We start from the raw sequence: 23142 nt of genomic DNA on the forward strand, positions 1-23142 counted from the left end.
TGCTTTGATGTGCATCTTGTCTGCATTGTCTAGATGTCTGGCCAGTACATAGAAGCACCTCTTGGACTGGTCTGAGATAGTGGATTCTTTCCCAGAGAATTTGTCCATAAAACTGTAAACTGAAATTCTCAAAGGAATTGTGGTCCCATCTCTGAATGAATGGTGCTGGTAGAAATCAATTTGCATTGGAAGGTCATGCTGTTGTGCTGGTTGTCCTCTGATTTCAGAGCTGATGAAGCCAAAACTTTGTCTGTTGGAGAAGCGAGGGTGCCTTTTGCTACTCTGGGGTTGTTTGTTGACTCCACATTGTGGGGCTTTTTTGTTTGTTTGTTTTGTTCATGGTTGTGGTTTTTTTTTTTTTAATAACATCACTCTTTTAATTTCTTTCCAGTCCTGGTAGACAAAATGTCTATAGAATAAGTGGCCTACACACCAGAACTTTCCATGAACTATTTGGTCATACCATCTGAGGTGGAGGTGAATAAAGAGCCAGCAAATGAAGATATGAATGAATCAGTGGAAGCTGACTCAGAGCACTCACAGGTAGAAGAGGAATGACAGTCTGTGATCTGCTATTCAAGGCACAGAAACAGCAACCAAGGGGTACCGTCTGGGCAGGAAGAGGAAGGGATGCTAGCTCGATCAGCCAGCACTGAGAGTGATTTCCATAATCACATGGACATGGTGGAAGGGGATGTTATAGCCACAGCAGAGGATGGCTATGATGTAGATATAGTTCAGGAGAATGAGGATGAGAGTACATATGCAGTGCAGTACAGGTCTGAGTCTGAGGAGTACACAGAAAATGCTGAAGCAGAGCATACTGAGGCTGTTCATAATCAAACACTGCCTGATAATGTACATTTCCACTCCACTGAACATGAGGAAGCCATGAATGCAGCATACTCAGGTTATGTCTATGCTCACCAGCCCCTCCACCGAGGAGAGGATGAGCGGTATGCTGAGCCTTATGCTGACTATAGGCTGCAGGAGCATGTGTATGAGGAGATAGGGGATGTGCTGGACCTTGATGTTAGGGAGGGCCTTCAGCTCTATGGGTGGGAAAGGGAGGAAGCTGACAACTATCGCAAGGAAGCTCTTGGTGCCCGCCTTCACCATTATGATGAACGATCTGATGGAGAGTCGGACAGCCCTGAGAAAGAGGCAGAGTTTGCTCCATATCCAAGAATGGACAGCTATGAACAAGAGGAAGATATTGATCAGATTGTGGCAGAGGTGAAACACAGTATGAGCTCTCAGAGCTTGGGCAAGGCTGCTGAAGACATGCTAGAGGCAGAGCAGAGCTCGGAGCATGCTCATGCTCTCCCTGGCAGGGGGCACGAAAGCAATGGTCAACTGTCAGCTGGCTCTAGGGCCACACCCAACTCAGGAGAGTCAGTACAGAAGTGCAGAAAGGAAAAAAGGGATGCAATATCGCTGGCTATCAAAGATATTAAAGAAGCTATTGAGGAAGTGAAGACAAGGACTGTTCGTTCTCCTTATACCCCTGATGAACCAAAAGAACCTATTTGGGTGATGAGGCAGGACATTAGCCCAACCAGGGACTGTGATGATCAGAGGCCACTAGATGGAGATGTAAGTATACAGAGCTATAGGCTCACATGTTACAATTAAAGGAACAGGGACCGCGTAATATACATTACAGTGAAACTGAGAGGGTTATACTCTTCTGTGATTCTGAGATTTTATTCCTCAGTAAAGTATGTAATGCTGTATATGTTTTAAATGTTTACTTAAAAGGCTGCATAAGGAGTATATGTATATGTTGTGCAGTGCACGAAATTTTCTTTTATGAAACACTGCTGACTTCATTAGAGTTGTACTAGAGGTGAATTTGTCACAGAAAGCTCTATTGACATTTTCTGAAACAAGTGCTACTACATTTTTTTTTTCCTAACATCCACTGGATAATTAGAATAACTACCAAATAATTTACCTTACGGTATATAACCTTGTGTGTTCCTGTTAATTCTGGACTTGTGAGTTTTGTTTTCTGTCAGATAAAAATGCTAACAGTTTCTATGAAAAACTTGTTAATATTATTTAGGTAATGTCACAGATGCAGATCTGAAAAGATTCAGGCTCCTTAGCTCCTTGTAGTCTCTAGAGATTTGCTTTGAATCCTCATGCATTATATTATAGAATAGAATAGAACAGAATTCAATAGAACAGAATAGAATAGTTCAGTTGGAAAGGACCTACAACGATCATCTAGTCCAACTGCCTGACCACATCAGGGCTGACCAAAAGTTAAAGCATGTTAGTAAGGGCATGGTCCAAATGTCTCTTAAACACTGACAGGCATGGGGCATCGACCACCTCTCTAGGAAGCCTGTTCCAGTGTTTGACCACCCTCTCGGTAAAGAAATGTTTCCTAATCATAGAATCATAGAATCATAGAATCGTTTAGGTTGGAAAAGACCTTTAAGATCATCCAGTCCAACCATTAACCTACACTACCAAGAATGTCAAGCCTGAACCTCCCCTGGTGCAGCTTTGAACCATTCCTACGCGTCCTGTCGCTGGATACCAGGCAGAAGAGATCAGCACCTCCCTCTCCACTTCCCCTCCTCAGGAAGCTGCAGGGAGCAATGAGGTCGCCCTTAAGCTTCCTTATCTCTAAACTAGACAAGTCCAAAGTCCTCAGCCGCTCCTCACAGGACATGCCTTCCAGCCCTTTCACCAGCTTTGTTGCCCTCCTCTGGACGCATTCAAGGACCTTCACATCCTTTTTTTAAATTGTGGGGCCCAGAACTGCACACAGTACTCAAGGTGAGGCCGCACCAACGCTGAATACAGTGGGATAATCACCTCTCTTGACCGGCTGGTTATGCTGCGTTTGATGCACCCCAGGATGCGGTTGGCCCTCTTGGCTGCCAGGGCACACTGCTGACTCCTATTGAGCCTGCTGTCAACCAGCACCCCCAGGTCCCTTTCTGCAGGGCTGCTCTCCAGCCTCTCCTCTCCCAATCTATACTTGTGCCCGGCATTATTCCATCCCAGGTGCAGAATCTGGCATTTGTTCTTGTTAGATTTCATCCCATTAATCATAGCCCAATGCTCCAATCTATCCAGATCCCTCTGCAAGGCCTCTTGTCCCTCGAGAGAGTCAACAGCACCTCCCAGTTTGATATCATCAGCCAACTTACTAATGGTGCATTCAACTCCTGCATCCAGAACATTGACAAAAATATTGAGCAGAACTGGCCCTAGAATTGAGCCCTGAGGAACACTGCTAGTGACTGGTCGCCAGCCACATGTAGCCCCATTCACTACAACTTTTGAGCCCTGCCCTTCAGCCAGTTCTTCACCCAGCACACCATGTACCTGCTCATGTCAGAGTTGGACAACTTGTCCAGGTAGGATGCTGTGAGGGACAGTATCAAAAGTCTTACTAAAATCCAGAAAAACTACTTCCCCCCCCACAGAGGGGTCCTGCTGCAACATCCGCCAACTCCTTCAGTACTCTGGGATGAATCCCATCAGGCCCCATGGACTTATGAACATACAGCTGATACAGCTGGTCCCTTACAATTTCCGTGTCCACAAATGGAAAGTCACTGTTCCTGCACTCGTGGTCCTCCAACTCAGAGGGCCGGGCAGCCCAAGGTCTATCAGTATTATTAAAGACTGAGGCAAAAAAAGCATTGAATGCCTTTGCCTTTTCTTCATCCCTATTAGTCAGGTGACCATCATTAACAAGTATTGGTCCAATGTTTTCCTTAGACCTCCTCTTGCTATTAACATACTGAAAAAAGCCTTTCTTGTTGTCTGACACAACCCTGGCCAGTTTCAACTCTAGTTGAGCTTTGGCCTTTCGTGTCTTCCCCCTGCATATGCGAACCACGGCTCTGTAATCTTCCTGCGAAGCCTGACCTCGCTTCCAGAGATCATGCAATTTCTTTTTCCTCCTGAGTTCCAAGAGGAGCTCCCTGTTCAGCCAAGCTGGTCTTCTGCCCCGCTTTCTTGACTTATGACACAGTGGAATTGCCTGCTCCTGTGCTTTTAAAAGGTGGTTCTTAAAAACTGACCAGCTCTCATGGACCCCTAAGCCCTCAAAGGCCGATTCCCAGGGGACACTGCTAACTAGCTCCCTGAGTAGCTTAAAGTTTGCTCTCTTGAAATCCAGGGTAGCAACTCTGCTGACCTTTTTTTCTCATTACACCAAAAATTTTAATCTCTACCATTTTGTGATCACTGTGGCCTAGACAGCCACCTCCCATCACATCTCCCACGAGTCCTTCTCTATTCACAAATAACAAGTCTAGGAGGACATCTTTCCTAGTTGGCTCACTGAGTACTTGTGACATATTATTGTAAAGTAATCTCTCTCCTCTGACTTGAGTGTTAAAGGCCACTGTTCAGGTTTATAGTTTTATTTTATTAATTCTGTACTTCTTGGCATCAAGCCTAATTTTCATCAGAATAGGTTCATAGCCTGTCATTCCAGTTCTTATTGCTGCTCTGTGAAGGTAATCTTAACTATTAAGTTTACGAGGTTTTTTTAAAATTCCTAATAAAGTAAGTTCATAAGCAACTTTTAACTGTGTTAAAATTTATGCCTGATATGAAAAGGACCAATAGACTAAATTTGGTGGGCCAAAGTCATCCCTAATGTGAATCCACTCAGTTATCTCCAGGATGACTGCACTGTAAACATCTGCATCGCTCTTCCTTGTTGCTGTGGAACACTTTTTGGTGACCTTTGTTTGTTTGTTTGGAAGAACATGGAATGATAAAAGTTTGTTGTTGTTTGGTTATTTTTCTTTTTAAATCAATATCAATTTAATTTTTAAATAAAATGTTTGTAACCTAGGTGTCAGGGCCTGGACTGCATTCCCTCCCTTCTGGGGGTTTACCTGGCTGAGTCCAAGGTCAGCTCCTTCACCAATAAGAGCTGTTGTGAAGAAAGCTAGAAGTGAGGGCCTTCCACTACTTTCCCCTGGGAGCTGCTTTTAAGCTGAGGCATTTACCACTAGCCCCTGCCTGTGCTACAACACAGCTGTGTAGCAGCTATGTCTGTGCCTGGTCTTGGATCTCTGTGATTCTGAGCATTACCTGGACCCACCGGCTTGGCTTCCTTCCTGGCTTGGCCTTGGACCTGTCTCATCACTATGGACTTGCTGGGTGATCAGTGGACTGTGTCTGACCCTGACCACTGTCTCTGGCCCTGCTGCTCTGCATCCTGGCTCCTTGTTGGTGAGGTCACTGCTCCTGCTTGCCTTATTCTTGTGGTCCATTCCCAGCTCACCTTTTCTTGCAGAGCAGCTGGTCCTTATTGCTCCCTGACACTAGGCTCCCATTAGAAATACCCAAAACACCTCGGTCTCTTCTGCATCAAAGGGAATTCAGATGATGAAAAATTGATTACATGCAGTTTAAACATGAGACATACCTATGCTTTTCCAGCTATGTTCAAACCAAATAACTAGTATTCCACAAATAGGAACAGATTTAGAAGCATAGTGTTTCAGCTGTGTAAAAGCATGCTAGTAGTTTCCTGACATTTTTTTTTTTCCCATGGAAAACCATCAGAAAACCATAGTAATGACTATGTTTTAATTCTTGTGTGCATTCCTACAGATTTCAGTCATTTCTTCCCTGGTTCAAACCACGGTAAGCCGACGCTAGCAGCAGCAGCAGTTGCTGCATGCTGAGAGGAGTGCGAGGCTTGCGAGGCTTGCGAGGTACCCGGGGGCGGGAGGGGGGGTGTCTGAGGGGGTTTCTGGGCCTCTCTTGGGCTGTCTGTGGGGAAGAAACCGGCTGGCAGGCGACAGGTCTCGTGAGAGGGGTGGGCAAAAGTTGGGCAGTGCCAGCTTGTCCCTGCGGCGCCAGTTCAAACTGCAAGAAGCCGTATATAACCGGCCCCTAGGGAGTGCCAGTGAACAGGGAGTGGTATCGGCAGGGTGCGTGGGAAGGGCTGCAGACTCTGCCAGTTATCGAGCTACTGCTTGCTCTGCTCACCTTTCGGCTTAGGCTGCAGCCCTGACTGTCACCCCAGATAGCTGGTGGCTGTGCAAGCCTACCCAGCAGCTTGAGGTCTCCAGAGAATTAGAAGGGCTCATTAGGCAGTGCCCTGAGGTTGTCAGAAGCATGGTGGTAGAGACTAGGCAAGGGCTGTGCTCTGCAGCAGTCAGGAATCAGCTATCTAGCCAGGCTAGCCTGGGATGAGTGGAGGCAGCCACCCAGACAGGGCTTCCTATTAGGGAAGCTGCTGTCCAGATGGAGGGCTGCAAAGACTGCACACCCCACCTCCTGGGTGGAGGAGGGTGCAAGCTCCACCTGTGCAAGGTGTGCTCAGGTGGAGTCACTCAGGAAGGGGGTGGAGGAGCTGCAGGAGGAAGTTAGCAGGCTATGCTGTTATTAGGGAGGGTGAACAAGAAATAGATAGAGTATTATTTGAGACTTTGCAAGAACAAATACTAGGTCCCCGTGACACTGACCTCCAAGGACTACCAGACAAAGAGCTTCAACAGTGAACAGACAGCACCTTGGAGAAGGAGGCGCCATGGTCTCCAGTGACCCATGGGAACAGGATGTCACTTCACTCCCCTTCCTCATATGTACCAACCAGCAACAAATATGAAGTCTTGGCAGTGGACAAAGCCAATGAGCGAGATTCACAGGGAGAAACTGCACCAGCAGAACATACTAAAAGCTGCAAAAGGAAGCAGCGAGTGCTAGTAGTGGGTGACTCTCTGCTGAGAGGCACTGAGGCACCCATCTGCCAGCTTAATATACAGTCAAGGGAAGTTTGCTGCTTGCCAGGAGCCAAGATGTGGGATGTCCTAGAGAGACTGCCACAACTGGTTGAAAGCAGAGGCTACTATACTATCCCCTACTTCTTTTCCATGTGGGCACCAATGACACGGAAAAGCGTAGCCTGGGCAAGATCAAGCAGGACTTCAGAGCCCTGGGGGCCCAAGTGATCTTCTCCTCTGTCTTGCCAGTCAGGGATAGAGGTGCAGGCAGAATTCGATGCGTTATGCAGATCAGTACTTGTCTTCATGGCTGGTGTCGTCGCCAGGGCTTTGGTTTCTACGATCACAGGGCGTTCTTTGATGTATACAGTCTATTGGAGAGAAATGGGATCCACATATCTAGAAGAGGCAGGAGAATCTTTGCTAGCAGATTGGCTTAATGAATCGTGCTTTAAATTAACAAAATTGGGGGTGGGGGAGTGTCCAAAACCGTGACACCTGCATATTCTTAAGCAACAGGTAGGATGAGTGCACCTAACGAGAGCAGTGAGGAATGCTCCCTAACCCTCTCCAAAGGCAAGAACCTTAAGTCCAGCCACCTCAAGTACATGTATAGCAATGCACATAGTCTGGAAAAGAAACAGGAGGAACTGGAGCTCTGTGCTCAGCCTGAGAGTTATGATGTCATAGGAATCACAGAAACTTGGTGGGAAAACTCACATGACTGGAAGACCTCAATGGATGGCTACAAACTCTTTTGGAAAGACAGGAAGGGAAGAAGAGGAGGTGGAGTTGCACTTTACATAAAAATTTGACTCTATGGAGCTATGGAGACCATGAAAGTTCTATCAAATGCCTTTGGATCAAGATTAGAGGGATCATCACCAAGGGCGATCTTATGTTAGGTATCTGTTACTGACCTTCCAGTCAGGATGACGAGGCTGACAAAACCTTACTTCGGCTGCTCAAGGAAGTCTCAGGCCAACAGAACCTGATCCTCATGGGAGACTTCAATTACCCAGACATTTGTTAGTAAAACAACACAGCAGTGCACATTACTAATAATGCTGACAAGGCAGATATTCTCGATACCTTCTTTGCCTCTGTCTTTACCGGTGTAGCTGGACACCAGATCACAGGATCAAGTAGCTACAGCGATGCATGTGTTGACCCACCAGTGGAGGAAGGGCTGGTCTGCGGCCTCTTGCAAGGGCTCAACCCACATAAATCTACGGGCCCAGATGGAATCCACCCCAGGGTGTTAAGAGAAGTGGCTGACGTTGCCCAAGGCCATGCTGTTCAACGTCTTCATAAATGATCTGGATAATGGGATTGAAAGCACCCTCGCCAGGTTTGCTGATGACACTAAACTGGGTGGTGAGATGGACACGTCAGAAGGGAGAGCCATCTTACAGAGAGACCTGGACAAGCTGGAAGGGTGAGCTAGCAAGAACAGTATGAAGTTTCACAAAGACAAGTGCAAAGTCCTGCACCTGGGACGACATAACCAAAGAGCCCAGTACAGGCTAGGATCTGTGTGGCTGGGGAGCAGCCTTGCTGAAAGGGACCTGGGGGGTCCTGGTGGACAACAAGCTGAACATGAGTCAGCAGCGCGCTGCTGCTGCAGCAACAAAGGCAAATTGGATCCCAGGCTGCATCTGCAGGGGCGTTACTAGCAGAGATAGAGACGTGGTCATCCCACTCTGCTCAGTGCTTGTCAGGCTGCACCTGGAGTACTGTGTCCAGTTCTGGTCCCCACAATTCAAGTAAGATGCAGACAGGCTGGAGAGGGTCCAAAGGAGGGCCGCGAAGATGATCAAAGGGCTGGAGAACCTGCCCTATGAGGAAAGACTGAAGGAGATAGTTCTCCCTGGAGAAGAGAAGGCTCGGGGGGACCTCATCACAGTATTCCAGTACTTAAAGGGTGGCTACAAAGAGAATGGAAGCTCTCTCTTCACAAAGAGCCACAAGGAGAAGACAAGGGGCAACGAGTACCAGTTGCACCAGGAGAGGGTTCATCTCAACATAAGAAAGAAATTTTTTACAGTGAGAACAATCATTCACTGGAATAACCTCCCCAGGGAGTCCCCATTGCTGGAGGCTTTCAAGATGTGATTGGGCAAGGTGCTAGATAATCTCATCTAGGCTCCCTTTCCCATGACAGTTTTGACGAGATGATCTTTTGAGATCCGTTCCAACCTGGGCTGTTCTATGATTCTGTGATTCTATGTATTTTTCTCCAAAAGAAATGCTTTGTAGGCATATGAAAAAGAAAAATGCTAGAAGCTCAGTCCTCATGGACAATTCTGTCATAATAAAATGTGTAGTCACGTGATGTAGAAGGTCAGTAACAAACTTCTGTGAATAAATAATCTATTCAGGTACCTATTTAATATTGAATGATGTGAAGTATTTACTGACAAGTGCCTTGTGCAATCTCATTCGGTGATGTATACTTTCAGAGGGGATGAGTGAGCTCCAGACATCTCCAGACATTTCTGTTGTAGTTGTATACTTGTGTATTTGAGGAAAATTGAAAGATATGTTAGTATCCTTGGGCTAAATGTCTTTGAAGCTTGAGAAAAATCCTAACTCAAGTGAAACGATAAGATTGCTTATCTTTCTAACTTCTATTAACCAGAAATCTTTTTTAAGCAAGACATGGCCATCACTGGATATGGCCTCATAAGTGCCTCCTTTTCATAGAATCATAGAATAGAATAGAATAGAATAGAATAGAATAGAATAGAATAGAGTAGAGCAGAGTACAGTAGAGTAGAGTAGAGTAGAGTAGAGTAGAATAGAATAGAATAGAATAGAATAGAATAGAATAGAATAGAAGAGTAGAGTAGAGTAGAATAGAATAGAATTCAATAGAACAGAATAGAATAGAATAGAATTCAATAGAATAGAATAGAATTCAATAGAATAGACTGTTTCAGTCCAACTGCCTGACTGCTTCTGGGCTGACCAAAAGTTAAAGCATGTTAGTAAGGGCATGGTCCAAATGCCACTTAAACACTGACAAGCGTGGGGCATTGACCACCTCTCTAGGAAGCCTGTTCCAGTGTTTGACCACCCTCTCGGTAATGAAATGTTTCCTAATGTCAAGCCTGAACCTCCCCTGGCGCAGCTTTGAACCATTCCCACGCGTCCTGTCACTGGATACCAGGGAGAAGAGATCAGCACCTCCCTCTCCACTTCTCCTCCTCAGGAAGCTGCAGGGAGCAATGAGGTCGCCCTTAAGCTTCCTTATCTCTAAACTAGACAAGTCCAAAGTCCTCAGCCGCTCCTCACAGGACATGCCTTCCAGCCCTTTCACCAGCTTTGTTGCCCTCCTCTGGACGCATTCAAGGACCTTCACATCCTTTTTTTAAATTGTGGGGCCCAGAACTGCACACAGTACTCAAGGTGAGGCCGCACCAATGCTAAATACAGAGGGATAATCACCTCTCTTGACTGGCTGGTTATGCTGCGTTTGATGCACCCCAGGATGCGGTTGGCCCTCTTGGCTGCCAGGGCACACTGCTGACTCCTATTGAGCCTGCTGTCAACCAGCACCCCCAGGTCCCTTTCTGCAGGGCTGCTCTCCAGCCACTCCCCCCCCAATCTATACTTGTGCCCGGCATTATTCCATCCCAGGTGCAGAATCTGGCATTTGTTCTTGTTAGATTTCATCCCATTAATCATAGCCCAATGCTCCAATCTATCCAGATCCCTCTGCAAGGCCTCTTGTCCCTCGAGAGAGTCAACAGCACCTTCCAGTTTGGTATCATCAGCTAACTTGCTAATGGTGCATTCAACTCGATCATTGATAAATACATTGAACAGAACTGGCCCTAGAATTGAGCCCTGAGGAACACCGCTGGTGACCAGTCGCCAGCCAGATGTAGCCCCATTCACTACAACTTTGGAGCCCTGCCCTTCAGCCAGTTCTTCACCCAGCACACCATGTACGTGTTCATCTCACAGTTGGACAACTTGTCCAGAAGAATGCTGTGAGGGACAGTATCAGAGGTTGTAAGGGACCACTGGAGATTTTCTCATTCAGCCCCCCTGCTCAAAGCAGAGGTAGCTAGAGTGGGTTGCCCAGGATATTGTCCAGTCGGGTTTTGTGTATCTCAAAGGATGCAGACTCCACCATCTGTTCCAGTGTTCAATGACCTTAATGGTGTATTTAAAAAAAAAAAAAAAAAAAAAAAAGTGTGGAATTTACTGTGTTTCAGTTTGTGCCCATCGCCTCTTGTCCTGTCACTGGACACCACTGAGAAGAGCCTGGCTCTGTTGTCTTTATACCCTCCCATCAGCTATTTATATAGATTGATAAGATCACCCCTGATCCTTCTCTTCTCCAGGATGAACAGTCCCAGCTCTCTAATCCCCTCCTTGCATGAGAGAGCTCCAATCCCTTAATCGACTTCGTGGCCCTTTGCTTGACTGGCTCCAGTGTGTCCATGTCTTTCTTGTATTGGGGAGGCCAGAACTAGACACAGGACTCTGGGTGTGGCCTCACCAGTGCTGAGTAGAGGGGAAGGATCACCTCCTTCAACTTGCTGGTGACACTCTTCCTAATGCATCCCAGGATGCTGTTGTCTGCCTTTGCTGTGCGGGCACTTTGCTGGCTCATGCTCAACTTGGTGTCCATCAGGACCCCCAGGTCTTTTTCTGCCTAGCTGCTTTCCAGCTGGGTGGCCCCCAGCATGTATTGGTGTCTTGGGTTGTTCCTCCCCAGGTGCAGGACTTGGCATTTCCCTTTGCTGAACTTCATGAAGTTCCTGTCGGCCCATTTCTCCAGTTTGTCAAGGTCCCTCTGGATGGCAGCACAACCCTCTGGAGTATCAGCCACTTCTCCCAGTTTTGTATCATCTGTTTTTAAATACAATATCAGTTCATTTTGCACAGCAGCAGGAGTAACGACATTGAGAAACTGACACTGTATGGAAAAGTCTATGCAGTGCAGTTAGATTAGATATTCTGTGCACAGAACTGGAGAAGTGCAGTCCATGCCCTCCTGAATAATGCATGATGGACCAGCATGGATTTTTTGGCACATACACATCAGAGAGAATGGCATACAGGGATTCCCTTTAGAAAAGGCAATGGTTCTCCTAGGTATATACTCTCATCCCTCTGGAAGGGCAGGGCCCTGTATCTTCAAAGTAGTCTCCTAGGGAAGAATGATGGGCAAGAGCTATCTCCACCTGGAAATTGTATGTTGTGAATGCTCTTAGCTGAGTATGGGAAGGAGGCATTTAAAGGTACAAATAGAAGATGTATGCAGTGCGGAGATCATAGGTCTTGAGATATACTACTGCAAAAAATTGGTAAACAGCATCACTCTTCTAAAATGAGAAGATTTTAGTATTAGAAGACATTCTAACCAGCTGGGTTGAGCAGGATGGGTTTGATGCAACACAGTGCTATTGCCTTTCCTATTATGAGTTTTGTTATTAAATCCCATTGTAAAGGGCAGTGAAGGACTCTCAGGTGAAGTGGATCACATTGTTAGACTGAAGCAATGCAATTAAGATGGAGAATTTTTGGATGTACTGGGCTAAAAGAGAAATATAGGTAGGTCTTCAAGGAGGAGAAAAAAAAGGTTGCAGGTGCTTATTATTATTAAGACTCCTGGAAAAAAGCACTTTACAAGTCAGTTTAGAATATAAATGATTTATCAAATTTTTCTTGCTATTGGTATAAAAGCTACTGCTGTAGTGTATGTTGTATATTGTACCTCTGTGCTTTCATTTTGCTGAGGCTGGGCTAAAAAGAAAAAACAGCGTGCATAACTGAATACTAAAGCTTCCTCTGAGGATTCACCTTGTGACATCTGCACTGCCACATCTCCTAAAGATCTGGTTTTGAAATACTTGCTGGGTCAAAGCTTTATACTCTTTTACATGCTGTATTTTTGTATCATATTTTCACTAAAGTACTTACTACTCTTGACTTTGGATACCTAGCTATAGCTCTTTAATATTAGCAGCATTCCATAGGAGTCTCCTATTAGTATGATAGCATTTCTCATAGCAGCTTACCAAGGTATTTGCTGGTGGATCACATAGAGATAGAAAATTCATGATACTGGTTGCCTGCACTGATTGCTTTATTTTTCTAATATGACTTTCCCAAGTATATGATGTCTGATGGAAGTTTTATAGTTAGAACAGAGAAGAACATTCTTTATGATAGTGAATGAGTGGGGGAAATAGTCTGAAAGATGGTTTCTCCACTAAGATTTAGTTAAGGTTTTGGTAGCGGGGGGGCTGCAGGAGTGGTCTCTGTGGGAAGAGGTATGGGGCTGCCCTGTGCTGGACACAGCTGGTTCCAGCCCGCTTGTTGATGGACCCACAGCAGGCTGAAGCTGAGCCAGTCAGCGAAGTTGGTGGTGCCTCTGTGAAAGCATTTAAGAAGGGACAAAAATGCCAGATGACGAGCAGAGGAGTGAGGGGGGGAAAAAGTGAGAAACAGTAGTATGAACACCAAGGTCAGAGAAGAAGGAGCAGGAGGAGGTTCTCCAGGCACCAGAGAAGATATTCCCCTGCAACCTGTGGAAGAGACCATGCCGGAGCAGATATCCACACTGGGGCCTGTGGAGGACCCCACGCCGGAGCAGATATCCACACTGGGGCCTGTGGAGGACCCCACGCCGGAGCAGGTAGATATTTCCTGAAGGAACTGAAAACCAACGCTAGAGCAGATTTTTCCTGAAAGGAACTGCAGCTTGTGGAGACGACCTATGCTGGAGCAGGGGAAAAGTGTGAGGGAGGAAGGAGTGGTGGAGAGGAACTGTTATTGACTGACCTAAATCCCCCGTTTCCCATCCCCCCTGTGTTGCTCGGGGTGTGGGAAATAGAGGAGTCAGGAATCATAGAATCATAGAATGCTTTGGGTTGGAAGGGACCTTGAGAGATCATCGAGCCCAACCCCCCTGCAGTAAGCAGGGATTGAACCTGTGAACTTGGCGTTATTAGCACCATGTTCTAACCAACTGAGCTAACCCTGAAGGAGTGAAGTTGAGCTTGGGAAAAAGGGGTGGGGAGAAAGTGTTGTTTTAACTTGTCTGTTTCTCACTATCCAAATCTATTTTGATTGGCAAAAATTAAAGGAATTTTCCTCAAGTCAAGTCTGTTTTGCCCGTGACAGTAATTGGTAAGTGATCTTCCTGTCTTTATCTCGACCCATGAGCTTTTCCATCTTATTTTCTCCCCCTGTTCTGTTGAGGAGGGGGAGTGAGAGAGCAGCTGGGTGGGTGTGTGGCAGCTGGCTGAGGTCAACCCACCACAGTTGTCGACCACTGAGGGCAGCTATTAATTTTTCAACGTGCTTAATTTAATAGATTATTGACAAAGAAAAAAGTTTTCTGTGACGATTTAGCTGTTTAGATAAGTCCCAATAGACTGTGTGTGATCGTTGCAATGGAAAGGAAGGGCTATAACACTTCAGAGAGTGTTTGTCATGTTTTGGTGTTTTCCTCATTTCTTATTCCCACTGCCAAACCAGAGATATTTCTACATCAGTCACTCAAATTATGTAATTTTATTTTCTTACCATGTCTAGTCTCTGTCTCCTGATTCCTCTTCACCCTGGAGTGCTGAGCCAAGTAGGCAACATCATCAGGATGTCTGCAGTACAGCAGAGACCTCCACTAATAAAGAGGTAGTGCAATCTTTTTAAAAGCCACCATCTCGTCTGTATTGCTTATGCCATTCTGCTTTCTTTACCTCTTTGTACATGTGTAATCTCCTCTCTTGTACCAAAACAGCAACAAAAAGAAAAAACTGATTTGATGTTTTTCCTTTGTGCTTGCCTCCCTGTCTGACTGAATGCGTAACATACTATATCTAAGACCATTTGCAATGGCATTCCTTACTCTGTGTTTGGCCGCAACAACACTTGTTTAACAGGCTAGAGGGTATTGATTTACTGAGGAACAGCTGCCAACGTCACCTCTGTATTCAGGGCAAGAGGAGCTAGCCCTCTTCCTTATCTCTGCAGAATATCTTGCCATAAAGAAAATAACATTTCTCAACCAGGTGAATAGGCCTTTCCAATGTAGCAATTTAATCTTATTGATGGGCAAACTGACCCATAGGAACAAGTAAGTGATTTCTCAATAGCCTGCCAATGATTCACAGGCAGAACTGGAACTAGAATCTAGGAGTCCTGACTCTGGGCTCCTTGAAAGCAAGCTACACACTTCACTTTTTTTGTCAAGGCCTGTACCTGGCAGGTTTCCACACTGCAGTAGTTCCACTGAGATGAGATGAGAAATACTTCTTATCTCACTGATATGAGATGAGAATTTTTTTTTTTCAGACTTCAATGTTAGATTTGTTAACAGACATCTGTAAGCAAGTAGACACAGTTGCTGATAGATAACTTGTGCTTAGCTATCAGCTAACAGCATGGTATCTTCTACAAATGAATAAACCAATCTACTGTAACCAGAAATATTGGTTGAAATTTAAACAAGACTTAGTCCATTCTTTTTTTTTTTTTTTCTTCTTTATCATCTAGGGGGAAAAAAGCTTGTAGCCTGTGTGTATATATATTAATTTAAATCTATGCTTGCATTTAGAAGGGGATGGAAGCTTTCAGAAGACTTAAGAATTTTGTCCTTAATTTATCCTGCACCAAAGCCTTCAACAGTATTGGATTGTGTCATTATGATTTCATCTACAATATTCTTTAGCTTGCCAAAGCCTCTGGCTTTATTCACTTTACAGATGTAGTTGCTTTGTGACAACTCTAAAGGCTTACAGCTGTTAGATATCGTTAATCTTACTCAAAGGAAAAAACAAACAAGATGCTACCCATTTTAGTTTTCAATACGTGATCACATACAGTGTTAAAAGTAATAAACTTTTGGAGTAATTTCAGTCAGATGTGTTGAGGGGTGCTGGGGTTTTTTCCACGCAAATAAGCAACACTGCATGGTTTAGTACCTCCCTTACAAAAATAATAATGACAAAGCCTCATCATTTTTGGGAAACACTTTTAGGTCTTAACAAACCCTTTTTTTAAAATGTAAATTTTACAGTGTTCAGTTGATGGACAAAAGCAGTAATTCAACATTAATGACCTATTTTTTTATTACTCATGGATATATAATTAAAAATTGATTCCACTTTTCAGTAACGTTATCTGATACCTTGTTATTACTTTAGTTTTATCAGTGTTTCTTGACGTGGATAATGAATGAAAAAAATTGTCTGTGTAGAGCCTTTGTAATAAAAACATTAATTTGATGTTAGTTTACACAGCTTTATCCTGAAATGAAGTTTTATTGGCTGGTCAGGTTACTGAATATCTGTCAAACCTGTAATTATATACATAAAATTTGGTTAGGCCTTGAGTCTTTTAAAAAAAATTATATGTATGCTTTGAAAAGGATACTTATGTGGATAAGCTGCCTCTGATTTTTTGGAAGTGTACAGTTGCTTTGTTCTCTAGGCCTGTCAGAATCCAGCTAATTGAATCTCTGCTAGCATCACAGTAGCAGCAATTGCGTGCAATTATTGAAGTGGGTATAGGTGGCACAGTAAAAATGAAGTCATCACAACAAATTGAATAGCCAAAGAACAGCCACTCTTGATTTGAAAATAAATGCTTGTGTCCTCTCAGCACTTGATTTCCCTTAAACATTTTGACAACAGGCAATCATTACTTAGTCACAAATTTCTCTCTGCTGATATTGTCTCTGAGAACAGAATAGAATCATTTAGGTTGGAAAAGACCTTTAAGATCATCGAGTCCAGCCATAAACCTGACACTGCCAAATCCACCACAAGAGCTTTCATGGTTTTGCTGGACAACTCAGCAACTCTCTTTCATGAGGAAAGGCCAAGTATTTTAAGGTTCTCTAGGCTCTGTTTTCTGTTTCATGTGCCTTTTGTTTTCCTGCCACCAATTATTTTACAGTGAGGACAGTGTAGTAGGATGAAAAATATTACTTATTCCTCACGTCCTTGTAACAATAAATGGAAAAGACTCACTGGATTAGTCATTTACCTGTCACATAAGTGTGCACTTCCCAAGTGATTGATTTGTCACAAGCGTACAGAACCTGTTAAACTGCCTATCACAAAGGAAAACAACTTGGTATATACGTGAATATGTAAATGCAACTGAACCTCTTCAGAGACACTGGACTTTATCTTGATCGTACATGGATCTTGTTTTGAGAGAGAGAGAGAGAGAGAGAGAGAGAGAGAGGACTTGCTCAAAATTTAATGCATTGTGGAATGAGGTTCAGGTTTGTCAACACCTTGTAATGCTTGGCTTATCCAAAACTTTTATTTCAAAAAGGTTTAATAGCAGCATATGCTTTAGTGTACCTATTACCATGGTTTTTTTATACAAAGTTGTCTTTAGTAAATTCTCCCATATCTATATATTGTTGAATATAACAAAATGGTGAGTCTCCCTGAAGTTATCATTTCTAGATGTTTATATTGTTACCACAGAGTCTTTCATAGAAAATTACAATTGGAAATGAGGCATTATTTTAGTCTGTGTGTCTACAAATGTAGGACGGACGTTCTGGTTTTTTTTTTTTTTTTTATATTAGTCCACCTTTCATGAAAGTGAGACTTTACTTGATTCTTTACTTGATTAAACAAACAAGGAATAAATACCTTGCTTGCAGTTTTCATTGTCTAAATCGTGCATGTTTATATGTACTTTTGTGCTTATTACAGAATAAACATAATCAGTGTAGGACTGTTATTAAATGCATTTACTCCAGCGGATATAGGTGGCTGCATAGCCTGTCAAAAACAATCCTAATAAGTAATTAAATTTGGTTCATAATTAACAGAGCAGGTCAATGCTTTTTGACATGAATAATAATAGTATTGGTCCATTTTAAATATCTCCATACGGATTTATTTGGAAAATGTCTTTGAGAGATTATGTATTTTCCTGTATTTCTGTTTGTTAAAGAGAGCACAGCACTAATTAGTAGTCAGGAAGCATGTTGCCAAACACCAAGAGCCAATTCAAAATAATGTAGTGTGTTACCTGCTTGATGAACATGTTAATAGAATATACCATATTTAGGGATAATAACCCTCTAATAATTGGTCAGACTTTTAATTTAAAAATAAATAATTTCCTAATAAACTCTCACCATCTTTTGCTAATAACTATTACTGTGATTTCATTTTTATGGAGGAATTTTTAATGTGTATTTAAGCATAATTTGTTTCTGTTTGAAATCCTATTTGTCTTGATTACAGTCCAGAAAAAGCTTGGCTTCATTCCCAACATATGTTGAAGGTAAGATATATTTCATAACTTAAATTTCTTTTCATTATATGAAGAACTCCAATGTTTTTAATATATAGAACTTTATTTTTATGTGCGGAACATAAAACTTGCTAAGGTTGGATGAATTGATTTAGATTAAACTGTGTCCAACTTGGAACTTGAATTAAACCCTAGTAGGCTTTTTTGGAAGTTGAGTAAAATCTCTCTCTCTTATTTTGTAACATTTTATTGATGGCTCCTGCCACCTTTCTACTGGGTTATTGTTATAATTTAAATCACTGATTTTAAAAAACCCGCCATGGAATTCATAATGTATGTGAATGTGTGTGTAGAGAGTAATTTGTTGTCTGATAAGGAATAGAGGTTAGACAAAACAGTCAAAATCTCCACAAAACTGAGATTTAATTGGCAGGCAAATAGGAGAAAACTTGCACTGATTTTCAGGTACTTACTTATCCTCTGATTAAATAACCCTTATGCTTTATAGAATGGCAAAAAAAAAAAAAAAAAGCTGATGTCATATTTAGTTTGGAATGTCTTCGAATTCCTTGATTGCTTTACAGTGTACTGTCTTTAGACTGTAAATTTTGGCATTGGTTTAGTCCTTAAAAGTATAGGTTGCATATTTTAGAACCTGTGACCAGATGAACTGGTCTAAATAACATAGATTGCTTTGAAACTAGCTGAGGTTTGGAAATTCAAACCAATGAAGGATCTGTCGCTGGTAAACAGCCCTGTCTCTGTCATGGACCATCTTAAAAGTGTGTCCCTGCCCCCCAACAAATAAAAAAATCTCTTAGCATTCTTTGAGATATTGGTCCAGTGGGCAGTTGCTTAAAACATTGAACACACTGTTTTTATGCAGGTAATTGACAGTCTGAAAAAACTTTCACCTGCACTACACTTTTATTCAACAGATAATTTCATACTCTCACATAATGTACGGAGGGGGGCTTGTGGAGAACAATACTGTTGTTCTGCAAGTGTGTTCACATCTCAGAAAAATAAACCGTGTTCCTCTTTCCTCTTGAATATGCTTCCTGTCTTATCTGTACCTCTTTCACCCTATGTTTAAGATTTTGAGTTTTGATCAAGAACTATGCTGTAAAGGGTTTGGTAATGGAAGTGGTGATAAGGCCTTTATGCATAGAGTAACAAATATCAGCAATTAAAATGCTGTATAGTTTCAGGGCTTGAACAATAATATGCCAATATGTACCCCTCCTAGATGGTATGTGGTTGGTTGGAAGTGGTTGGTAAGATGCTGATGCTGTCAGGCCTGGAACGGGCACCAACATAGTGATATCAGGATGCTTGCTCTATCCCATCTGGGTGTTCCCCTGATAGCCAGGGAAAGCACCCCAACCCCCCCCCCCAGTCGTCCTGATCATGGAAGCAGGTTTGACATGTGTCATATGGTCAGAACAACAGGTTTTGTTCATTGTCCTGATTTAGACTGCAGTGACTGATCAAGAACAGGGTTGCCCAATGGGGCACCACAAACACCACAGATCACATGATTTACATACTTTATTACCCTTTTTCCCATTGCATGGTCCTCCTTTTTGTCACCCTTGTATCTCCCTTTCTAATATCCATGTCTGGACTTGGGGCCCCTCACCCACACCTTGAGTCTTTCCAGATGCAGGTCTCCTACTTGACAGCTAGTCCAGGTTGATGTTTGCTAGCAAATTACACACATACACACAGAGTATTAAAATTCATTAGGGAAATATAAACACACCCTGATTCCTCCGGTTGTTGGCACCTAGACCTATGGGCCCTGTGACTTGTGGCCCCTTCTCCAGTTGCTGGCACTTAGACCTTGCAGTGCTCACATAGGATAGAGGGTGAGAGCACACAGAAAAATGAATTAAGAAAAAGGATTTAATAAGAAGACAGGACAGACTGCAGTGATCAGGCACAAGGCTCAGTCAAACAAGTGTACTGACTGGCAGCCTGCTTACATGCGACTGGCCTCTTCTATCCCCCCCTTTTCTCCATTTTCCCATGCTTGTACTTCCCCCCTCATCTACCTTGATCCCTCCCATTCTCCACCCTGGTCCCCTCCCAAATAAACAACCCACCTCTAATTACGTTTTCCCCACTGGTCCGTTTTGCTACATCCATACCCAAATTTGGTATTTCTGATACTAGCCCCTAGACACTCCCAGCTTTATATGCTACAGTTACCCAGGCACTGCTGGCCTTGCAAGGTTCCACGCTCCCAAAGGCCCCCCAGTGCTCCCTGTCAGGTGTCTGTGAAGTCTCACGTAGCTCACCCTTAACCACCAGTGCAATCCAGCCATCCCTCATGGTGCTGCCTGTAACTTTTGGCAGCTTCTCACTCTGTTACCTGTCACGTCTGGCAACTTCTCATGTCAGGGCCAGTAGCTTTCCACATCCTGTTCAATTAGCTGAATCTTGGGCCACAGCCTAATCAGTGGCCCAATCATTTGCCTGCAGCCCTAACAATATAAATTCCATTCCTTTGGGTTTCATTCTTGAAAGTGACTAGTGACCATAATTACTTTCTTTTTTTTTTTGTCCATTTATGTAGTATCTGAACAGATTTAGGACACTCAAGGTACCTCAAAATCAGTAGTCATAAACCTTCATCTATAAAGAAGCCATAAATTGGGAAAGCTTCATGATAAAGTTTGCGTATGTACTCATATCTGTGTGTATATTATGAGTGTGATTAAGATTTAGCTCTAGCTACTAATTTTTTTATTAACTTAATAATGACATATTCTTTTGGGGGTAAAGTTCTAAGTCCTTGTTAATGTCATCTTTAGTGAATTAGAAGAAAATTGGCATTTTTGTATTATGTTCAACTTCAAGCTTTAGCACCTTTTAAATCTCAGGCTAACTCTTGAGTTGACTCTGTTCTGAAAGGATCAGGTTTTGTTCCTAGCAAAACAGAGAGCAAAACCAGTTTATACTTCTTGATAAAATATAGACAATTTTACCAGTTGTCTCAAATTCTCTCAAATGATGATTATCTGTACATTTTCACTGGCCTTGAACATAGATTTTTTTTTTTCTTACTTGTAGCAAAACAAGAAGCTTCTTGCATAAACCTTCCTTTTTCTCAGATCATGAGAATTTTAACATATATAGAGAAAAGCCCTGTCTTCTGCAGATATAATCCCCAAACACCTGAAAACCTGTATATTATACATGTTTCTCTGTACTGACTTGTGAGGTGATAAATACCTCATTGACTTTTGACTTTACACAGAAGCTGATGAGAGCTGAAGTCATTAAGTATCTTGCAGGACTAAGACAGTAGCTTTTTCCAAACGCAAGAGCCCTTGCTCTGTATATTTACCATCAACATATTTTTGTTTAACACCTCCCCCCGTCCCCGCCCCAACACAATACCCTTGTTGGGAACGAGTGTGATTTTGATAATATTGATCTCCTCTATTGGGGGGGGTGTGGGGGGGTGGTGTATCATAATTGTAAAGCACTCTTGAGGAGATTCCACTACCTGTTCAAAGTGCTGAGAGAACAATGTAAGTATTCTTGTTTCTATGTAAGAACAAAACTAAAGAGGTTATTTTGCTCTAGAGTGAACCCTGCCTTATAGGAGAATGATCTATTGTGAGAAATTGAATTAGCAATTAGTTTCTGCTGGAGAGATGTTGAGAAGACATGCTCGGTGTTTTGTATGCCTTGATTAAAAGTATTGGTTGTCATGCCATCATGCTAAAGTGAAGTAGTTCAGAGGAGCATTTACAGCTCTTAGGTACAGGCTCAAGTAGTCAGAATATTATTTTTTTAACCATGGTTTAATGCGATTTTTCCCCCCTGTATTTGTAGTTCCCGGACCTTGTGATCCTGAAGACTTGATTGATGGAATAATTTTTGCTGCCAATTACCTCGGCTCCACTCAACTCCTTTCTGACAAAACTCCCTCCAAGAATGTGAGAATGATGCAGGCGCAAGAGGCTGTCAGCAGAATCAAGGTGAGGGATGACTCTTGCTGTTTCCCAAGTTGGTGTTTTAAAGCTGCAGCTGTGAACTTCTTGTACGCTTAAGTCTTCTCATGTTGGGTTATCTGTGGGTTCAGAAACATTAAGTGACTAATCTTTCTTTTTGCAAGATAAACCACTTATTTAATGCTGCTTTTGGAACAAGAGTGAAAGGAAAAAAGTTCCAGATAATTCTAATTTGTACAGTACAACTTCTTCTCTATTCTGTTAGCCAAAAATTTATAATTGTCAGGGCAGGCCCAAAATGAGAGACAAAGACATACCATTCAAAGGCTCTAGGCAAGTAATAGCTCAAAGAGGCTGAGCTCTGCCTGCTAGCCAGTTTTATTAGCTCTCCTGATAACAAACCAAGGGCAGATGTAGACATACTATTTACAAAACATTATTATCTCCTTTGAACAGATACAAGCATAAACCTGACACCCCACCACCACCACCAAGGGTGTGCCCCCACACCCTCCAGCGGACCTGGCTTAGCAGGATAATGGACACGAAAAGCCTGAACCTTAGCTGGGGTATGCACTTCTGACGCAGGCTCCCAGGAATGGTCCTCCGGGCCATACCCTGCCCAATCAATCAAATACTGCAGGGTACCCCAGGATATCCTGGAATCCAAAATAGCCCAGATGTGATGTTCTCTCTGGCCCTGGACCGTAATTGGAGGCAGAGGTCAAGGTTGCCGCTAGAAGGGATCTGGGTGAATGGGTTTTAACGGGGAGATGTGAACAACAGGGTGAATCTTGAGAGCACGTGGAAGCTGCGGACAAAATGCGACTGGACTAACCTGGGCCACGATTTTATATAGGCCAAGATAATGGTAGTCTAAATTAGAAAAAACGCGCACCCAATGAACATGTTCACCAGACAACCGAACATAGTCCCCAACCACAAAGTCTGGTGCTGGTCACCAACGTCTATCTGCATAGTCTTTGTAAGCAGCCTTTGCTTTTTCCAGCTGCTCTTGAAGAAGCAAATGTATATGCCACAACTGCTCAAGGGAGACCGCTCAAGGGAGTCCTCAGGGGTGTAAAAGTCAGTTCTTCACCAGCCGAGGAGGGAGACAAGGATGCTTAGCATAGAATTACCAAGGGAATTTATTCTCTTATTTTAGCTATGCGCAGAGGGGTGCCCCAGCCTAATGCATG

At 43.2% G+C, this 23142-nt stretch overlaps 1 protein-coding gene across 1 annotated transcript in view; it reads left to right on the forward strand.

The window, feature by feature from the left end:
• The first annotated feature begins 444 nt into the window (after positions 1–444).
• LOC142596469 (amyloid-beta A4 precursor protein-binding family A member 1-like) overlaps positions 445–23142 on the forward strand; it is a 23455-nt gene continuing 757 nt past the window's right edge. Inside the window, 4 exon segments of the mRNA XM_075725590.1 lie at positions 445–1596; positions 14283–14381; positions 17966–18005; positions 21825–21970. Coding sequence (XP_075581705.1) covers positions 445–1596; positions 14283–14381; positions 17966–18005; positions 21825–21970 — 1437 coding nt within the window.

The sequence above is a fragment of the Pelecanus crispus genome, chromosome W (genome assembly GCF_030463565.1).
Source record: "Pelecanus crispus isolate bPelCri1 chromosome W, bPelCri1.pri, whole genome shotgun sequence".
In the NCBI taxonomy this organism is placed as follows: domain Eukaryota; kingdom Metazoa; phylum Chordata; class Aves; order Pelecaniformes; family Pelecanidae; genus Pelecanus; species Pelecanus crispus.